Source organism: Coturnix japonica, chromosome 17 (assembly GCF_001577835.2).
Source record: "Coturnix japonica isolate 7356 chromosome 17, Coturnix japonica 2.1, whole genome shotgun sequence".
Classification (NCBI taxonomy): domain Eukaryota; kingdom Metazoa; phylum Chordata; class Aves; order Galliformes; family Phasianidae; genus Coturnix; species Coturnix japonica.
The window spans coordinates 1,386,639-1,408,757 of record NC_029532.1 but is presented as its reverse complement, the minus strand read 5'-3'; the positions used below and the strand labels follow the sequence as shown (position 1 = coordinate 1,408,757).

Here is a 22,119-nt window from a genome sequence, read left to right as displayed (position 1 = left end):
TCAAGACTGTCCCAGACAGCTTAATTTTCTGCTGCACTATGAGTGCACCCCAGCTAATGCTCTCCCTCCCATTAGCAGCATTTTAGACAAATTCAAAGGAAATTATTTGAAATAGTACAGCATGATCACAGCATTCTGATAAGGGAAGGCTTTCTGCACTTTCAGCTCAGTTATCCTGAGGATTTCTGAGGTTTCAAAGGCAGGTGGCTGGAGAAAACCAAAGAGAACAACCACCTCTTTCATGGATCTCACACAAAAGGGGTTCTTGTCTTCAGTTCATTTCCTTTGGAGATTAGATTAGCAGCAGTTTGGGTCATTCTCTGTCTCTTACACCTGGCACTGATACAGCTGCACATGCAGAATGACCAGGCTGCCCAGAGCCACATCCATCAGCCTGGCCTTGAATGTATCCAAGGATGGGGCATCCACAACCAACTTGGGCAGTGGCGTAGGCTGAATTACTTTGTGGGTACTTGCATTTAAAGGAGAGATTCAGCCTGCCAGACCACAGCTTCCACCACAGATGCATTTCTGATGTCAACGATGAGCACATGGGGCTGCCCCTCTTTGTTCTACTGACTGCATCCAGAACATCTCAGTGGGACAGTGGAGAGTCAACCACTGTTGTCTTTAAGCAGTTTGCCACAGGAAGGGTCTGAGCCTACTTCTGAAACCTGAACATGCAGAGAACAGCCTCAGAGAACAGCGACTAAGACATGCAACACATTGACCCGGGCCAGAAAGAAACAGTCACATCTGCTCCTGGCAGATATCTGGGTTGGCAGAAGCTTCAAACGCACTCTGTTGCCCTAAGTTACTGCTTTAAGTGACTCATAGGCCTTTATGCTACAATTATTACAACCCCCGCTGCACTTGTCTAGTCCTGCAGCCCTTCAAAACGACACATCCTCTATTTACAGCCTTTGCGTACAAAGTGCCCCGTGAGGCAGAGATGCCTGAAGCAGAAGAAATGCTGTAATCCCAACAGGTCCCACAAGCTGCACTCTCAGCCTTAGGAAATGAAAAAACAATATTCACGTCTTTCCAGTTCAAAGTTTGTGGTGATGTGGGAGTAATAGAATGAGAAAAATACCAATACCAGCAGACGATCCGACAAGGATTTGCTGCCATCAGAACCACCTCCTGCCTGCATCTCCCGGAAACATCTTCTCCCAGCGCTGCCCATTGCACTCATCCTTGGCAGGCACATTTCCTGCACTGATCTACAGCTGAGGAAAGGTCTGCCTCAACCATCATCATTTCCCTTTACTGGCAATTGATCCTCCTAAGAAAGCTGAGCTGAACAGCAGTATCTGGTTTGCAGCCTCTGTGAACCTTTATTTGATTTTCCAGTGTGTTTGATAGGCAGAGATGAAGATTGAGCTAATGATGTTTGTCTGAATACCCATGCTTGAAGGACATGTAACCCACAAGCACCATTTAAGAGCCAAAAGACTTACGGGTTCGTAGGACTTAGGATGAACATGGAACTGTAAGGCAAGATTGGTTTAGGCCCGTTTTTCGTCAAGTCATCAACGTCCTTCTTCTCTTCTGCTTTACTTTCGAACTCAACGTTGTTCACTGGAACATGAATTAAAGGGAACAGAAATCAAAGAGTTAAAAATATATCTCCCCTCTGCACAGAGCAGGCTGCCTGCAACAGCTGGATATGCAAACAATGCAGCTGGGATACAAAACAGCTCTGAATATGTTGATTAAATGTGATGAACAATCATTTGATTATTATCACTGCTATTTACTTGCAGTACTGCAATTATACTTCTTAACCGCTGTACTGATGAGCAATATAGCAGAAATGGGCAGGAAATGAAGATGCCCGGTGCAGACAAAGAAACTTTGCATTTATTTGTACAAGAGCTGCCAAACTGGGGATGGAGAACCCATCCCAAATATCATAAACCACTATGGAGAGATCAGCTAGGGATCTATGGAAAGCAAAGAAGGTGATGAGTCTGACCAACCTCATGATTTCAAACCTTCCTCTATAGATGAGTAGCGGGATTGGCTTTGCAGAATGTAAAAGAACAAATTCATAGATGAGCTTTAATAATATTTGGCCTAAGGGTTGGAAAGGACTTCTTGGACCACCAGGTTCCATGTCTGCATCGTGCACCTCAGTGCTGGCACTGCTCCCCATGTACAAAAGTGCCATATTCCATCTCACACCAGGCTTTCAACTTACACGACCCCATTTTAGGAGATCATTCTGAATCTCAGTCCCAAAAGGCTGGAAATGCATTTTAGAGTTTCCACTATAAGTTTACTTGCAGTGGGTTTATAGGATTATTTACTTAAGATTATGTTCAATATACGAACTGGGAGACATTTCAGACCGCAAATGCTTTTCTCAGACAGACAGATTCATTTCTCTATTAATTCACAGGAGCTGGTATCCAAAACCCTCACCCACTTATAATGCCTTAGAAGCAGGTTTTTTTTTAATTACCTTTTATTTTGCAACAAAAGGACATTTCATTGTGTGTGAGTGACACCTTCAATAAATCCCTTACTGTATCTCAATGTAGATACGCAGGAAATGGCCAGGAAGGAAAGAGTCTGATAAACTCTGATTGACAGGAACTCAGTATTGCAATAGAGTAAAATCACCAGATGAGAAAATAAGAAGAAAAAGAAGACAGGTTAAATCTTGTGTGGCTGACAATGGAAAAGCACGTAGAGCCGCAGCTCTTAGGGCTTCTCCATGCCTACACGGCTTGGGATGAGCCACAAGCTAATCAGCACATGTCTGGATATGGGGGTCTGTCTGCAAAGCAGTGTAAACCTGCCCCTATAGACCCACAGCTCTGGAAAAAGGACAATAATAACCAACAGCAGGGGGACGAAGCACTCACTGGGTATGACGGTGGTTTCTCCTGGCGGGGCAGTGATGGTGACAGGGATGTTCACAGTGGTGGTTTTGTCCAGAGGCGGCTGAATCATACGTGTCACGTTCTTCTGGTTGTCAGCATCTTCCGGCTGCTCCGGCACTTTCTGCAGATAGGTGCTGGGAAGGGTGTGCACTGGGATGCTCACACTCCCACTGGCCTCAATCTCACACTGATTCTCCCTAAGGCAGAAGAGCGGATGTTATTAAACACGTTCTGACAAAGATTCGTAGAGCATATGCTGCAGCTCTTGCTAGATTTTCCCAGGCTGTTCTCTACATAGAAGTCCTCCGCAGAAAATTCACAAGCTGCAGGAAAGCTTCCTGGCAGCACAGGGTGTGACCTTTTCATCTGAGACCTGAAGCAACATCCAAATGCAGCATTAAGAGAAACCATGCCAGTGAAAGCAACTTTATTCTAATTAACGAGATTCATAACTGTGTTTCCCGAGTAAGGACACATGGCACTTGCATGCAGCAGTGACATTAGCTCTCCAGCATCAGCTGCTTTCTGAATCAAGTCTGACATTCTGCTGTTTAATGTTCTCCTGAGGCCTTATTTAAATGTGGTGATTCTCTTTTCCAGTCCTAAACCACTCTGTAACGTTGTCATAAATGGCTTCTGCAGCTTTTCCCTTTGCAGCAGCGACTATATTTCACTGAGCACATGATCAAACGAAACACTATGCAAAGTGTTTTGAAACCCATCTGAAAGGAAGATAATATAGACAGGAAAATTATTATCTCAGTGCCACTCACAGCTCTCCATGGTGACATGAACTCTATTCTAAGGAATCCCAGTGCAATTTATTTTCCATCAAATTAATACAGCTGAAAAGGCAATCTATCCTTCTTTATTAACTACTCTAAATGCCTCACCAATACTATTTTTCTCACTCGACTTACATAAAAATTAAACAGAATGGGATACATCATTGTTCTTAATGGAAGAACCCGCTCCGCTCATAGCCAAGTGCTGTAGCAACTGGTGATGCAGCCCATAGGCTCCAACAATGAAAAAGAGAAAACCTAGAGGTTTATAAGCTGGACTGAATGTCCCATAAGAGTGTGCCACTCAAATATCAGCTTCCTTCAATGGCTGTGAAATTCTCTGCTTTGTGTTGTGTCCTGGTATATCTGTTGATATATCTGGATAATTCGTTCCTGAAACCTGAACAACTCTATGGGTAAGCATGGATGAAAATCATCTTTGTGAACCTCTATGATGGACTGATGTACCCTGAGCTGGTACAGGAGCACATCCAGTCGCTCACTTACTTGGGCTGATGGTTCTGGTGCTCCTTCTCAGCAGTCTCCCCTTCCTTCTCCCTGTTCTCCTTCTCCACCGAATCATACGTCGACAACGCTCTGCTCCTGAACCGGTGCCGTCTGTGAGGCTCCTCTCCATTCTCACCCTTGGAGCCAGGCTCTCCTTCCCGGTTCCCAGACCTTGACCCTCCACGGTGGCGGGTCCGCCGCTCACTCCTGGCCCCGTTGATGGTCCCGTTGCCCTCCTTGCCTTGCCGTTCCGCAGAGTGCCGGTGCGTGCGGTGCCTCCGGTGCTCCTTCTCAGCACCTTCTTCCACCGACCCCCGGCGATGGTGCCTCTTGCCTCCTTCCTGGCCCCTGGTGCGGTCACTTTTCCCTTCCTTGCTGCCCCCTTCCACCTCCTTGCTGCGGCTTCTGTGCTGCCTGTGCCTCTCCTCCTTATTGTTGATGCCAGATTCCCCATTTTCATCTTTGGTCACGTCACCTTTCTCTTGTTCTCCCAGTTTTTCCTTATCCCGATGCCGGTGATGCTTCCGTGGCGCTTCTGCTCCATCAGTAGAGCTGACTTTGGTCTGCTCCACCTCCTGCACATCCACAGGGCTCAGCTTGCTGATGTTGTTCCTCCCTTCACCCCTTGGCTCCACCACCAGTGGCCGATCCAAGTGGGTCTTCATGTCTGGACGGATGTGTAGGGTTGTGGCGTAACGCACCCGCTCCTCAGGGTCCAGTTCATTGTACAGAGCCTCGCAGCTGGCTCGGAAATTGTGCATCCGAATCTGGCTGGTTCGCTGCTCCCAAACCGACTTGGATTTGGAGGAGTTCTGCTGCTTGCTAACAAGAGGAGGAATGAGATAAGTTAGCGTTCAACTTCTTGCATTAATTCCCTACAAAGCAAGCACCAAAAACAAAGAAATTTTAGCTGAGATGGGGGATTAGACGGTTAAGCCAAAGAAATCAGAGGAATGGAGAAAGAACATGAGCAGGGAAAGCCAGCGGGATCATCAGTGTTAGTTTGTCCCCACACGCTTCAGGCACATTGAAACAGGCCCTCAGGAAAGGAGTTCTCTTGGTTTCTAAAAGGTGGTGATCCCCCTTGAAAGCCCCAGGCACAGTATGAATCACTGCCCACCAAAACTGTGCAGAACAACTGCAGCTGTGAAGCAGCCCACGGGGCTTCTCCCAAAATCAATGCACCTTCCTGACCCCAGGGACTGGGAGAGCCACACGTAGATGCAGACATGATGGGAACACTTTTATTCCCTGGAGGACTTGCTCTTTTCTGTCCTGTTCTCTGCTACACCCAGAATACCACCCCTGACGTTACCTTACTTTGATTTTCCAGCACAGCACCTGGTTTCTGTCCACCCCATGTGAATGTCACATTCTCAGCCAATGCAGGAAGAGAAGATTTGCCTTTCATCCTAAACACTGCAAATCACATTCTGCTTTCCCATAAAATCAAAGTAAATCCACCAGCTTCCATGGAGGAATTCCAGACCTAGCTTGAAGTTGGCACCTTTTTTTCTTCCTAAGTAAAACAACTTTTAACAAAGAGAGGAAAAACCATTTTCCTTCCACCACGCTGCTGTGATGTCTCCATTTGCTACACATCAGCCTGGGCTCAGTGGCCGGAGGGGCCGCGCGGGGCTCACGAAGCCCCATCACTTAACACACACCCCACAAGGCTACAGGAATAGGGCAGCAGACACATTTTCCTTCCATACACTTTGGGCTCCCCTGACAATAGCAGCAAGCAGCTTTTGCATGTGTCTGTGCTGATTCAGAGTGTCAGGATCTGTCGCCACGCTCAGCCCCGGGGGGAGGCAGCGTTCAGATGGGCTCATAGAGCACAGTGGGAGCTGTCAGAACGGCTTTGCGTCTCAAATGCTCCTCTGGGTTTGGGGTTTGGTTCTTCACTGAGGGTGCTGCTGCCTGGCTCTGCTAAAAGAGGCAAAAAAATGACTTAAATGTTCACTGCAGATGGGAGGAGGGCATGAAGGCAAATGCAAAGCAATCTTAATCCAGAAACCAGAGCGAGCACAACTCATCACCAAAAATACAAGTCTAAGCCTCTCTGTTCCTAGAGGGCACATCCTGGGCAAATTTCCCACCAGCTGAGTACCCCATTGACACCACAGCAGAAGAATGAGTGGCAAAAACCACAGCTCTAAGTGTCAATGCAGAGCACACAGCTCAGATCCCACCTGAATTCCATGTATCACACTCAGGGCGCACAGCACTCCAGACTGCTCCACTGACCCTTGGTGCATGAGATGGACAGCTGGCAGTAACCTGGTAACTCAATGGGGTTCAGTGCTGGGAAAGGTTCAGCTGTTATCACAACTATTAGTGGGCAACACGAAAGCCTCCTCTGACCCCTTCCTTGCTATCCCATAGGGTATTTCCTATGGGAAGACACGTGTTCCACATTTACAGCTCTGCACCACCAGGGATGGAGCTGCTTGGCACAGTTGTCCCTGCACATCTTCTGGGATGGAGGGGTGAATGGATTCCTTGCCCTGCAGTGCTCCAAATCTAGCCTTACCAAACTACAGGCAATGAAAACAAGCCTCCTCAGTAGCACACAGGGAGACAAGGCAGCTTGGCTCTGTGCACATACATGTCTGAGATGTCTGAGCTCCCCATCACTGCTCTTAGGGGACATTTCTCACTTCATAATGAAAGTCCTCACGGATGCACCTATTAAATAAGCCTATTTTGCTAAAATCTTTTCTTTACGAGAGACACCAGTATTACAGACTCCAATTTCACAGCATCTAGAAGTGAGATGCACCCTTAGCACTGACCCAATAGTGGAAGTGATTGCCAGCTGACAGCACCATGCAGCCACTTGCTGGCTTTGGTCACCAAGTCCCAGATTGGGAGGCTCAGAAGCAATGGCTGCATCCTTTCTCCCTTCCACATGAAAACTCACCAGAAAAAAAACCAATAATCAGAACATTTATAGTGTGCAGTAAAATAGAAATCAGGAAAATAAGCTGCCTGCCTGCAAGCTCATTATTGCATTCAACCCAGTCGAGAACATCTGGAGCAAGTGACAGCACGCATAAAGCTGCTGCAGGAAATGGGAGTGAAGGAACCGAGTAGGTCGGCCCCTCTGGGGACAGCATTTAGGGTTTTTCAGAGCGAAAGCAGCAGCAACTGGAGGAAACGTGCTGCCTGCTTGTCCAATTCCATTTATCGGGCTTTTGCTTCCTATATGTTCCCACAGCAACTGAGCACGGCCACGTGCAATCGCTTCTCCTCTCCTGTTGCTCTGCTGCTCTTCCTCTCCAAGGAGAGATTTGAACTCTCTGTGGCACAGCAGGAATGTCACCTTGCAGTGGTCCCCCCTACAGCTGCCTGTGCACACACATCTGCAGATGAGGTGGAAAAACCAAGCAGGGGCAAAAAGAAGATTGCACTGATCACCTCCGATGTACTGACAAAGGTCAATGCTAATGCACTTTCTCTACAATTACTCCTTGTCCTTATTTTCTGTCTACAGAATGTGCTGTGCTCCTTAATGGGTGAACAGCAGCACACTCAGTGTTTGAGTCCTGCGGGCTCGAGACACTGTAGGGTCATTATTTCTGCTCACGTGCTTCTCTGAGAAGTCCCATCGACATCCCTTGGATTAAGCAGCCAGCAGTCAAGCAAATCCTATAGCTAGAAAGAAAACCATAACACTGTTCTATAATAAATATAATGGATATTAACAAACTGCTGACTAATATTGGTTCAAATAAAAAAAGCTGCCAGCCACTGTAAAGACCACTCAAGAAAGCAGAGGATACTTTTAGCCATCTTCTAATCTTAGCCATTCTGCAGTGACCAAAAACAGCGCTGTAATTAATGGCACTTTGCATCCCAGCGCTGCTGGTTTAATCAGCCACCTAAATGCAACCCTCACAATTTTGCTGTAGTAAATGATGAATGAAATCTGACTGCAAACATAATAATTTGATGTTAAAAATACCTACGTGTTAATTTGCGGGTATGAAAGAGTATGTTCTGATTACATATGGAAGGGAATTGCTTGTTAAAATAGAGTATCAATAGAACATGGGATATAAAAAACCTTTCAATAACGGCAACAACAACAACAAAAAAAAAAAGAGACTGATTTTCTGTGCATCCATTTGGAGCAGCATTCTCCATGCTTAAATTTTCTGCTTGAAAAATACAAAGGGTGGGCACGCACAAAGCTTCATCTCTGCTTTGATAAAACCATTTTCTTCCAGATGAGCTCACTGCTGGCTCTTCACTATGCTTTGCCCATGACCCCGGAGCTGAAGCCTGGATGCTTTAGCACCTTTTCTTCTTTATGAGCCACATTCCCCTCCCCAGGCTCTCCTGGGAGATGCGCTGCACTCTCCCATTGAGCGGGTGTGATGGTGCACATCATAGAAACACCATTACCAAGGACAGCAATGGGAAATGCTGCCCACTCCCTTCCAGTATTATTCTTGAATTTGATCTTGGTTTTATATATTAGATTTTTACATATATCATTTTCTCAGTAGGAAAATGTGGGTTTTTTTTTTCACTCTTAATGTTCTTTGACCTGAAATGCCAAATTTTTCACATGGCCTGAGAAAAGTTTGGAAAGCTCTCCTGCTTTATTGCTGCTCCCAGGAGGTGTCCATGGGCATGATTTCCTATGAGAAGCAGAAGCCATTCTATGCTGCTGCTCAGCACACAAAGACTGCCATCATCACCAGTTTTCACATAGCACTGCAGGGATGCAAGGCCCGTCCATGCTAAAGTGTTCTGGAATTCACACAGCAGAAGCTTTGCTGCTTTTGCTAAGGAGGAAAGAATGATGTCACTCCATTGTGACCCCTCTGACCATGTCACCCAATGGGGCATCTCCCCTTTTCTTGAACACGTCCATGGATGGTGACTCCCCCTCCTCCCTGTTCCGGTGCATCATCACTCTACCTTGAGATCCAACCTGGACCTACCTTGAGACCATTGTTCTATCACTGTTACCTGGGTAAAGAGGCAGACAAACTGTTACGGCCAAAGTCCCACTGCGAGCTCCAGCCTTCTGATAAGAACCAAGACAAAACACATCAGGGAATGAAGTCACAGACCCTGCTTTGTGTAATAACAATGGAAATAAAGCAGGTGACACAAAGACTGGGTATACAGAAGCAACTAATATGGTTGAAAAATGATTTGGGTTCTTGAACAACAAGCAACAATTTCATCTTGGTAGAAAATAGTCAACCTTTTCCATTTCCCTCTACGCGCTATCAGCCTCCCTGCTGCCGTCCTGCTGGAAGTTGTTATGGTTGGTGTGGGAAAGAGCTACTCAAAGAAAACCAAATTATGGTCTTTAAAACTTAAACCTGTGGCAGGTGCAGACATTTAGCGCTTCTGGAAAGAATAAAATCCCCAGCGCTCGTTCTATTTAGCATCCCAGAAAATGCCTGAAGAACGTACGATTCCTCATGACCAAGCAATGACTAACATCTCTGAATCCTATTAGAAACAAATAATAAACCATAGCAATACAAAGGAAACCTCAAATGCGCCATTTGGGATCTCATCACCCACTGTTATATAATGATGATTCATATGAAAACCCACTGTCCCATAACTCTCAAATACATTCAATTAGAAAGGCATAACATAATCACTCAGTTGGCTGTGCGTTATCGCCTATGTACATAGAAATTAATTGCTAACTTCTGTATGGATTTTATATACATGTTGATTTAATTAAAGAAATAGAGCATGTCTGCACAAAGTTCTCTTCAATGAGTCTTCAGACCACTTGCAGTGCTTGAATTGTGAACTTGTTATGGCATAAAATCTTGGATTTAGGATCAGAATGTGGCTCACCTTGGGTTTTCTTGGGTGGTTGGGTGGTTTTTGTTTGTTTGCTAAGGAATTAACTCATGTAGCTCGTCTTTCGCTTCTTACCCATTCATAATTTTCCTTCAAAGAACAGTTAAAGAATATAGGAAAAAATACACTCCTTTATTTCAAAGGAGTTTTGGATAAGTTATGCTCTTTCAGAAGAATGGATTTCCAGACCTTGGAAAATTACCTTCTTACTGATGTTGAAGGCAGAAGGAATTTTCTGCCTCTTTAGTGCAGGCAAAAGAAGACGTCTTTAGGCAACATATAACTGAAAATCCACCCAAGCAGAGGCTCATCTACACATTTTTGCAGTAAAAATTCAAATATCATAGAATGGATGCAAGTCATAAGATCCAAGGATGCCTCCTCCTAATTGACACTGTCTCTGTTGCTACTTGGCAGACAGCAACAGATCTCAGTGGCCACTGAATGTGGGCAGATCCTCCTTTAAGGGGATTCTAATTCCTGCAGTTTGTTTTAACAATTTAAGTGACAGCTCCATCCCTGAAAGTTTGGAAAAGGAACAAAACTCCATTCTTTCAGATTTCATTCCTAATTTGCAATCACAGCTTTGCACTGGTTTGGTGCAACTTCAGCTGGAATGCACCCAAGCATCAGGAGGAAAGACAACTGGGCAGCACTGAGTAGCATCTCTCCTGCATCACCACTTGAACCAAGCTCTCCATTCCCCCTCTTCCATTCCATCCTACCAAGTGCAACACAAGGTGAGAGACCAAAAAGACAGCAGACCTTTACCCCATAACGCTGTGCTTGTCTGGAACCCCAGCAACCAGGCAAAGCATTGCAAGAAATGAGAGCCTGAGATCCACCAGTGGACAACAACCTCTGGAACGCCCAGGAAGGCTGAGGACAAATAAGTTATTGAGAAGCTGGTGGAAAACCTTAGTTTTACTGCATCTTCGGCGTGCTGAACCCTTCTATAGCGCACGTAAGGACAAACCCACAAGTAAATTGCACTTACTTGTCTCTCCAAAAGCATTAAAGAAGAAAGATAACGTCAAATGGTAACAGTACAACTCAAAGCAAAGGCGCTAAGATGGGTCGGTGACAAGCTGGTGACAAGTTTTGTCGTATTAGTCAGCAGGGAACGATGGTAGATTCTACAAACCTGCACTGGTGTCAAAGCACACCTGTGATTCACAGCAAAGCCAGCAAGATTTGGTTGTTAGGAAGTGCGTGGAGTGAATGGTCTGCCACTGTGTTTGCTCAAATGCGGATACATAGGAGCTCAATGAGTGCCTCGTTTTTGCAATATCTCAGGGAAGTCAGGGAGCAAACATAGAACCCATGCTCTCAGGAGTATGAGTTTCCAAAGGGAGTTTGGTCTCACTTGGGTCCCAATTCCAGAAGTTTCTTTCAGGCTCTCCTCCAGCTTTCATTCATTTAAAGAGCGCACTCATGGTAGACAACTGTTCTCCTATTGAACCCTAAGTGCAAACACTCGTGGAACATCAAAGCCATCAGCCCAGTACATAATAAACAGAGAACAAAAGTACAAGTGAGAATAAGATGAACCATCAAACGAGGGCAGGGGAGAGAACAGGGAAGATAATTAAGGAAGCAACAGAGGGAAATAATTAGGGGGATGGGAGGACAAAGGAAGGGAGGAGGAAAACTCACAGTCAATATACAAAACACTACAGAGTTGCTCACGATCAAATCACAAGCATTGCATGGCAATGTCGCACACTTTCCAGTCCTTCCACCATATGTTGGTCTGGAGGCTTTCCACAATGATGGGAATGATTTTTGGGGGGAAAAAAAAACAAGGTGGGGAGTGAAGGCGTCAGGAGAGGGAAGGGAGGGGGGGGGGAAGAGGGAGGTTTAGAAATATAGATATCATAAATCCATTTATCGTAACAGAGAGCAACTCACGGTGAATTTACGCTGGAGACTGACGAGCTGCGAGATACAGTACCTCGAGTTTGCTTTACAAAACTGCACATGCAAAAACAAAACAAACAAAGAAAACAAAAAGTGAGAAAGAAAAAAGAAAAGAAAAACAAACAAGAAAAAAAAGAGAAGAAGAAACTACAAGAGACATCGGGAAGAGACTCATACAGGCTGTGTCCTATCGAATGCAGACTGCAGCGTGCATCTTGGTAGGAGACCAGGCAAGCTTCAGGAAGTGTGGAAGCCAGAGACACACCACCTTCTAGTTAACAAGGAAACAACCAAAATGGAACCAAAAGGGAAACAAAAATTAAAAGGTGAACCGAAAGACACACAATGATATTAGGAATTTATGCCTTTGTATGTTATACTCACACAAGGAAAGTCCTCTGCAGAAGTCATCTTAGGACCTCAGGGCAGAGGCCTTTGTAGAAAGAGGTGGTGATTGCTGTTACAGCTGTGCTGCAATCATTAGTTCAAGTGGGAGCAGGGTGCAAGGCTGCTCATTCCCACTCAGACACCATGACATGAGAGGAGCCCCCCAGCTCCAGAGGGAGAGGACCCTGGGCTGGAGAACCCAAATCCAAACCCAAATCCATCTGAGCTGCAGCAGCTGGTGCCAGGCTTCATCCGTCCCATCTTGCATCAGATACTCTCCGCAGGGGCACCTACCTCTCTCCTCAGCCAGATGCAGGCATGTGTCTGGGATCAGGCCACCTGAATATAGCTTGCCATGTTTAAAAACCACAGGTCTGCTGCATCTTAGGCACTGGACTGCAAGCTATCCAAAGTTAGTTTCAATTTGGTTTTTCAGTTGCAGCATTTTTTTCCTTCAATCTTCAACCAACCAATGCTATCAAGCCAGAAGATCCAATTAAAAATCTAGTGTTCTTTGGATACCACAGAAGTAGAATTTTAAATAACCATTTCCTTAAAATTACCAGAATATCTTGAACAGAAGCATTGGCCCAGGTGGAATGTATAACACAAGCACCCAGAGGCCATGAAAACTGCAGTGTAAAGGCATTATGAAAGGTGTTTGCAAGAGTTTCACTTGGAGCAAACAATCTGGTAAAGTGTTCTGCCCAAACTCCAGTTGTTTCCACAGCCCCTGCCTGCACAAATGCTTTAAGCATGGGAAAGGAAATACGGAGCAAAACAGGTGGGGAAGCTGTGATACAGGAGAACACACGGAGCTGCTTTCTTTTACCTGGGAGTCAGCACCGATGCTGTGCAACACCTGTGGAGCTGTTGCTTTTAATTGCTGAAAGCAGCTCTCGATGTCACACGGTGGAAGGTTTGCTTTTATCTTTGCACTTATCCCTGCCTTGTTTGGTGCAGTGCAGGGTGGAGGCCGTGCTGTGATGCTGCCAAATCTTCTTGTAGCCTGGCCAGACAGTGTTATGCAAGTCCTGCAGCATTCCAGGTTCATACCTGGACTTTTTTGTAACCGTGACTGACTGAATTTTCACTAGAATTGCACTGTGGGAAGCGATAACAAAGACAGCCTCCTATTCCAAGTCAAAATGACAAAGTACTTGAGCTTTACTTACCATTGAGAGGGACACAGAGCATGAGAGTGCCTTTCTGTGTAGCTGTTAGGGTCACCGTTACACCAACAGCAAGGGCAAAAAGGAATGGTACCGGGAGGAATCACAGTACCTCACACATCCACACACATCAGGAGGAAAGAAAGGGATGGAGTCACACGCCAGCAAGAGAAAAAGAACACCCCTGCTAGTCTACGCACTATCAAACACAGGAACTGTGGCAGGTGTTCAGGCATACATCTTGCTGGGTTCTGTTGGGTACCAGCAGCCCAACAGGGATTTTGAAACAGACCACAGTATTCCCAAGACAGAAGGAGAACATGGAGCCTCTGAGATGATAAAAGGTCCTAGAGAAATAAAGCAGCTCCCCCCTCCCTTTGGCCCCAGACCTGTACAAAAGGGACGGACACCTCTGAGAAATCACTGTGAAGTGCCACCTCTGTTTGCCCTCACAGCCCATTAATGAATAATCAGCTCACTAGTGTTACCAGGCAGTATTTACCTGTAGGCATGCAATTAACACATCAGCTGCTTGGATCAAATGTGTGAGGAACCAATAGAAATCAGACAGGACCAGGAGAGGTCTTTGTGGTTCAGTTGATGCTGGGTAATATGTCAAGTTTTGGATAATTCTAGTGGTCAACCCTATAGGCAGTGTTTTGTTCTGCTGCCTTAAGTTTCTACCGCTTCCTACAAAGTTTCATCCATCATATCTGAGAAATTCTTCTCCCATAGAGAACTCACACCCCACAGTTAATGTGTGGATCATTTCCTTGGGTCTCGCTACCACGATGACACAATATTACATAGAATTAAGCAATACTAAGTGGAAAAAAAAGAGGCATAAGTTTTTCTTAGCATGACTCAGACATGACTACATAGCAGGTTCCTTCAAAGCATTTGCTTTCTGTTTGTGAGCACTATCTTAAGACTCTTCCCAAGGCAGGCCAATGGAAAATGCATAGAAATAAGCAAATGTGGAGGCAGTTATAGTCAACAGTGCAGGGTCCCTGGAGCAGCTGTGGGAAAGACTCGTGCTGGACTTTGGGCTCATGAACTCTCCCCACTGTGCCCGTGCCCTGTGTGCTTGGTGCGGCCCCTTTTGTACGGGACATTGGTGCAGCTCTGGTTGGAATAGAACAGGCAGGGCGTTCAGGCTTCAGGTTGGTTGGCAAAGAGACAATTTCATCTACAGAATGTGAAACCATTTGCAGTGGAGTCTTTGTGCTGCCTGTGGAAATCAGCCTAGCAGCGCTCCTTCAATTGATACCGTGAGGTGCTCTGCACATTCATTGCCCTATTTTCCCTCCTCCTCCATTCTCACCACCAAGGAAGCTGCACCAATGGCTTGCTCAACCCATCGATCCATACAGCTGCTCAGTTCCAGAGGCTGAGTGGTTTCAACGTTGTACAGAACAGAGGGTCTTAAAGACAATGCTGGGCAAACTGGACAAACCCAGAAACTCACCTCCAGAAACAACAAAGCAAGGAAAATGCTAAACAGAAAACAAAAGTCACAAAAATAAGAATGAAACAATGGGCTCAAATCAAAGCACAGCAGCTTATGTTAAACAAATACTCTGCTTTAAACCAAATTGCAATGACGACAGAAACAATGTACCATCCTAGCTTTTAAACCTTGAAAATAAAAACAACACAAAACAAAAAGGCCCATTTGGGATAGAGTTCACCAGGTGAAGAAAGAGACTGTGGTCAGGTGAATCCATTTGTGTAAGTCCTTTGGTGGAGCAGAAGACACAGACATCGTGGCAGAGCACTGAGTCAAGAAGTACAAACCAAGTGCAGGTAGAATATTGTTATAAAGTACCTTGAGTCAGATGCAAGACAGGGATATCTGGATGCTGCTGATATCCAAACAGACCCCTTTATGTAGTAGAGCTTCACCACATATCAACCAATAAGACAATTCCTGGGTCATGTGTAGTCGTGAAGGTCACAGACACTCCGAGCAGGTTGATGCAGTAAATTAGCAGTTGGGTCCTTAAGTCCAGGAAATCCTATTTTGCAACTGATGCAGGAAACATGTCCCAGAGCTGAGCTGCTGAGAGGCTTCAACAGCAGAGAGCAAAACAACCAATGCAGATGGACTGCAGGGACACGAGTGTGCAAACCACAACTGTGCTCTGTATTTGCATAGCAAAAATGCTAGAGGTGGAGAAGCAGATACACTGCAGAGTATGCAATGGCCTTGAAGGAGGCTTAGAGGAAGGTGTACACTCACCGTCCTTGATGTGGGACTGACAAAGGAAAGAAGCAAAACAGCAAACACAGCACTTCACTGGTAAAACAACAGGATGAGCAAGAGGACTTTCATCAGCCTGAACCCCAGGACAGCTTTAGCACCTCTACAGGAGGTGGACAAGCATGCTGGGATGTGAATATCATTGACTGAAGAAATGCAAGCCATGGTGCCCTCTGTGTTTCAACACCTGACAGACCTGGTTTTGTTGGTCTGTTTCTCTCTCACTACACACCTAGCATCTCCTTTGCCTTCTATGGGTTATTATCCATTTGGTCATCAACCTACTGACTTTGAGTGGGTTGGGTTTTTTTCATACTAAAGCTCAGCATGCTTTGCAGGTACCCATGTAAGCACCTCACTGGCACTACAAAGAGATAAATAGAAGCCACAGGACATTTGTTAGTGGATGGCCTCCAATACAGCACACATGATGTTGCCATGGTTCGTAGATGTGGAAGGAACAGGCTGCACATCCATGTGTTCACTTTAAGCCTGATTACCTCCTTGTACACACGACAGGATCTAAGCAGATAGAACTGCAAGCAAAAAGAACCAGAAATCCATACTTTTGTACTCACTTTCTATTTTGGTTACAAATCTATCCCTGAGATACAGAAAACCAGGTGAAAACCTGGTGAAAAAGTCAAGGAACAAGGCTATTTTTAAATAACTAACAACGTGGTGAGAAATCTTAGCTCCATTCAAGTGCTTTTTCTGGTTTCTAAAACGTCTTCACACACATTTAAAAAAGCATCATTATCCTGTGCCATAAAACAACAGCTCCAGGAAATTCAACAAAAAACTAAAGCAAATGTCCTTGTGTGACTTCTTGTCTAGACTGGACAGGAAATCATTGTAAGAAGAAGATTATATTTAAAACCAACAAACAGACAGGGCATCAATGGATGAGTAAAGCAGCAATTGCCAAATAAAATGGGAAGAAGAAGATAGTCCAATGAACAATATTCTTTTCCTTCACACATAGCAAACTGACTCCACTTGGCTCATTGACTATGATGAAGTGGATTAAACTCCCCCTCAAAAGGGTCCCCTGGGACAGTTTTATGCTTATCATACATTAGTTTTAATGCAATGTATGTACACATACATCCCAGAATTACAAACCCAGAGTTGATGTTAACACTTCACCTGGTGAAATCAACCCTAGGGCAGCTTAAAAGAAAAAAATCCTTCTGAATTACAGTTATAATAAGGCAAAAGATGGGACATTACAAAGAAAAACATAACAAACTGAAAGAAGAACTGCAATCCACAGTTAAGTGATCGGCAAAGAAGTGTTCGGTCAACCTAAAGCCCTATTGGTAACAGGGATGGCATAAAGCAATCACAGAGTGCTACAGGATGCTCCAGTTGAACAGACATATAACGGCACTGAGAAACAGAAAGCACAAAATAAAAGTCTCAAATAATAAAACAATGCTTACGCGGCTATGGAAATGTTTGCTGCAGACATGGGGCTGACTTCTGCTACCTCCTTGGCCTTCTGCAGGGCGAGCTTCTGATTGGTGGCTTCCTCCATCTCCTCCTCATCCTGGTGCGGAAAATCAGACAGATCAGAGCCTGCGTCGTGCAATGAAAATATCTGGAGTTCCCCAAGGGATGAGTGCAATGTGACAGTGGGAATTCATTATACCATAACTTCTTGTAAGGACCTCTAGGTAGGGTTTTGCTCTCAGGAAAGAGATGGGAAACACAAGGTTTGGCCGAGTGCTCAGTGCACCTTTACTGAGAATGCATCTCCCTCATGAAGCTGTCTTACCTCTTCTGGCTCTCTTCTTATCACTCAATGCTTTGGCATAGCAGGAGATACCTGAGCACAACTGTGACACCTCTGGGTTAAAGGCAGCCCTGTTCAACCTGCTTATGGTTCCCCCACAGTATATGCAGCACTGATCTTGATTAGTTTTACAGCATAAATGTCAAGAACGTCTCCTGAGATCAACTGACTCCTGAGTAACTTAATTACAGCTCCAGGCCATTTTTGGTTTTGCATGATCATATTTACTTAGCACTAAATCTCTCATTCTCCAGGTATGCTATTCAATTGAATCACTTTAATCTCTTTCCTCTGCTTTTGGAAGCCTTAGAGATTTATTTTTTTCGGATCATAAGTAAAATTAAAGCAAAAAAAACAAAAAGAAGGTTCTCAAGAAGCTTCATGATTTTGCAGTGCCGCTGGATCCATCAATATTTAATTATACTTCATAAACATAAACAAAGTCAGGTTTCTAACCCTTCCAGTCAGCTGCTGAAATATTCAGAAGAAAGTGCTAAAAGGATTAAGAAAGAAATAGGATGAGCTTCATTACCCGACTATACAAGCAGAGGTTTGTAAAATATAGCTGCTAAGGTAAATACAGGGCTTTTGCACCAGCAATCATTGGCTTGTGGCACTGGGCTGTGCACATCCACCTCATGAGAGCAAGGGAAAGGTGTGCAAACCAAGCCTAGCGCTGCTGCACATCACCGAGTGCACCACAGTGAGAAACAAAAAGTGTGCAATAGCACGAAAGCAAACTGCAGCATTTGGAATCCTTCCTGTGCTGCACAGAGGCTGTACTTCTTGTTTCCATAGGGAATGCTGAATATAAACCTAAGCACACAGCAGAGCTCCAGCACTGTCACTTCCAGCTCGTGCCAGGACCCGGCTTTCTGCCCATGCTCTGCCTTGGATCGATCTGCACCTGGTGGGAGGTGGGAAGGTTCCAACATTTGGGCTTTAAACTCACAGTGGCCTCTTCAAGTTGTTTTCCAGAGTTGATTGGAGAATATTAATTCTTTGATCCAAACTCCACAACGCACCAAGCACCAGCATGAGACAGCAAAGGCAGCCACACACCACCTGTGACTCCCCACGCCGAAGCCTCAGGCACACAAGCAAGTCAGCCAAAGCCCATTAATTCTTTCGCCTCTGCTTTTGAAAAAAGCAAAAGCTACTAAAGTGTGTGCACCTCCACACAGCAGCAACACGAGCGATGCCTGCTGCTGCCCTGGCATGAAGAAATGGAACAGTTTGCAGAAAGAAGCCTCGAGAACCAAATGGAAAGGAATGAGAGCAGACCTCTGGGTTCTTATCAGCAGAGAACATTGGCACACAGAGGGACAGCATGAAGGGAAGTCTCTGCTTTAGGTCCAGCAGCTGTGGCCCAAGTTTGAAGAACCAAAGTCACGTACTTACCTTGGTGAGCTCCTGAGCATTAGCCAAGTTGTCCACTGCAATGGCCAAGAAGACATTCAGCAGAGTATCTGTAGGGGAGCAGCTTAGGAAAGATCTTCACAAAGCAAATAGAGAAAAAAATTCCTCTTCTACACTACAGCCTTCTTTCTCCACTTCCAATCATGGGTTTAATTACTGGTGGATCCCTTGCACTATTGCTCTGTCATCTTTATTTCTAACTCACCAGGACAGCAAAACTTGTCCAGACCCAAAAGCTCAAGGCTTCTTTATCTTTCCCTCTCAGGAGCCCTCATCAGACTTGAGACCATTTCAGGCCTCTCATTCCCATTGAGATGAGTGTCTCAGGAGCCTAAACACTGATCAAAACCCAATCCTCTGCTTGGAGCAGTGGAAGCAGGAGCAGTGTGTACTCCTTTAGGATGTGTCTGCGTCCTGCAGGGAATGGGACGCGGACTCCTGGGTTTTCTCCAGGCATCCATCAGTAGCACAGAATAGTGGGTTTTACCATACACAGAGGATTCCATAAGGACATCAAGAGCTGTGTAATGTGGTGCACATCCACTGAGAGAGGTGCAGGGCAGGAGCTCCTCGCCCCCACAGAGCCCAGCAAATGAAGAACAAGAAGAGAAAGATGATAACCAAAATGATCATCTCCCTCCCACGCTGGAGAGAGAACCCAATCAACTTCTCATTTGCAAAGATATCCGTGTCTCCATTTCCTTTTACCTGGTGAGTGGCCGAGGGGCCACCCTTGGTGCTTCTATGTTGGAAATGCCTCCAAGCCCCTGGCTGGGGGGAAGGAATGTCTCATTAAACAAAGTTGTCTTCCTACTCTGCCTACACACAGATGCTGAAAACGCCTCGTGTAACATAATTGGCCACTGGAAACATCATGTCTTTGGGTTTTTTTTTAGCAGGTGGGGATGTTTTGATCAATCAGGCAGATACGTTCTGGTGCAATTGTGTGTTTCTTCCCCCCCAAAAAAGGTCCCTCCACTCCTTTTGCAGAGCTTAGGAACTCTGGCTACACACAGGCTCTCTGCAGTTTGAAAAGGGAAGAGAATTCTGTCTTAGAAAACCACTGCTTCTAGATCTTTTCCTTGCAATGTGCTTTGAAAATATGGATTCACAGAACAATTAAGGTTGGAAAAGACCTCTAAGGTCATCAAGTCCAACCATCCATATGAACTGATTCAAAGAAGCAACTGAGCTACAGCGAAAGCAAGGGAAACCAGCACCTTCCCCCTTGCTTCTTCCTGAAACAGAACCATTACAGAACCCACATCAGTTTGAAGAGCAAAGGAAATCTTCATGTTTAAAAGGAGTGGGTTTTGCAAGCTGACCCAAAATCGCCCATTCTCTAAGACGGCATAAAATAGGACATTCTTACAGCTTTCTGGAGGAGATCTGTGTAAAAAGGAGAGCGGCTGCAATGTTTAAGTTCCGAGTTATAGGAGAAAAGACATTTGACGCTAAGCCAATCCATAACTAAACTAACCAGCAGTGCAGGATTGCTCTGTGCTGGGCATCCTCCCACTGTGCTGGGCTTGGGTTCTCAGTAGGAAGGTGAACCCACAGCTCACACCTGTGCTTCACCCCACGCTGCAGCATCGTTGTCATTAACGGCTGTTTTCCTTCCAGCAAAAAACACAGTTCTGCTATTTTCTGGCAAACTGAGCTTTATTTTCAGACCTTCCTGCTCATGTTTTGACAGCTAAGAAGAACGTTAAGTCCCTGCTAAGTCACACAGTTCAGCTTTCCCCCCTGAGATAAATGACTGCCTGCTGCTTGCTCTCAGCATCCAAACTGTAACTACGGAGAAGCGGGGATAGAACTGACCTTCCTGAAAACCTGCTTGAAATACCAGCGTGAGCATTTGTGGGCTTAATGCTGCAACTCCCATGGTAAACACATAAGGATTTAACCCCTTGTCCTCCACTGCCCCCTCTCACTGTGCTTAAATGCCAGTAGAGTCGTGTGTGCTGCAGAAGAGCCCTTCCAATTCATGAAGGCAATGGACTCCCCACTGACAAAGTCTTGGCCATGGCAAGGAGAGGCAAAGGCTGAATCTATGGCAGTCGCAAGGGGTGAGAAGGTCCTCATTGCATCCACGTGAACCTGCTGTCTGTTAAAGGAAACTGAAGTACAAGGGAGAAGACCTCCCTTTCAAGTGGAGGGGCAAGAAAGAAATTAATATCCTGTTCTTCAACACTGCTGTATCTCAGCTGCTCTAAGGTTAAAAGTCTCTCTCTCTCCTCCTCAGCCTTTCTGTCAAGGCTGATTACGACTTAATCTCATTTCCAAATGCCAAGCCCTGAGGACTGAGAGCAATCCCAGCTCTCCATTGACCCACTTTTCAGACACAGCATGTTTCTGGAAGGAGCACACTGAGGCGGGTGCCTGAGTGTAGCTACTGAACCAGCTCACGTGTCCTGGCTGCTATTGCTCCAGCAGTGCACATTAATGGGACAAACCCCACAGACAGCCCTCTGGGACACACACAGCTTGCGTGCTGCCTGCTCTGCTGTTCCCTGCCACAGCTCCTTATGCCATTGGAGAGATATAGTGCAAGGCAAAGGGCTGAGCCTGCTTCACAATCCATGGGCTCTGATGTCCCATGTCCCACTGCTGGCTCACGGTCACCCTGCTGACCACCAGGTCTGAGGATCACTTTGCTTGGTTGCATATAAAACACAGCCTCCTGCTCCAAGCCCTTGCTCCGTGTGACAGCTATTTCCAGCAGACAACTTGGGGCATTCTGCAGGACACAGGCTCCCAGATTCCCATTGCCCTCAGCAGGTTTTCATGGCAAAGCAAAAGAAAACATCTTCATGGATGTATTTCTTGACTTGGAACAGGACCAAATACTCTCAGGGCCCTAAGAGTAATTCAAGAGTTAGACTCACTATTTAAGTGCTATGTGGAGAGAAGACACTGTCAAGCATTTGAAGTAGCACAGCTGGTTAAGCTGTCATGGCACCAAGAGACTGGAGCCTGATTTATGCGCTGAGTCAATTTCAGCTCTTTCTCTGCCTGGTTTAGTGCAAACAATCCATGAAGATAATCAAGGTACAGATGTCCTGCTTTGAGTTGAGTTCAAATATTTTTCCTACAACATAAATGAACTCAAAACAGGATGTTCTTA

The 22,119-nt window shown here is 45.5% G+C and overlaps 1 protein-coding gene across 1 annotated transcript in view; it reads right to left on the bottom strand.

The window, feature by feature from the left end:
* CACNA1B (calcium voltage-gated channel subunit alpha1 B) overlaps positions 1-22,119 on the bottom strand; it is a 196,258-nt gene that overhangs the window by 48,956 nt on the left and 125,183 nt on the right. The window contains exons 17-21 of the mRNA XM_015878810.2: positions 18,975-19,042; positions 17,221-17,327; positions 4,184-5,005; positions 2,874-3,088; positions 1,461-1,581 (exon numbers count right to left, since the gene is read on the bottom strand). Of these exons, the coding sequence (XP_015734296.1) occupies positions 1,461-1,581; positions 2,874-3,088; positions 4,184-5,005; positions 17,221-17,327; positions 18,975-19,042 (1,333 nt within the window). The remainder of the gene's footprint in view (positions 1-1,460; positions 1,582-2,873; positions 3,089-4,183; positions 5,006-17,220; positions 17,328-18,974; positions 19,043-22,119) is intronic.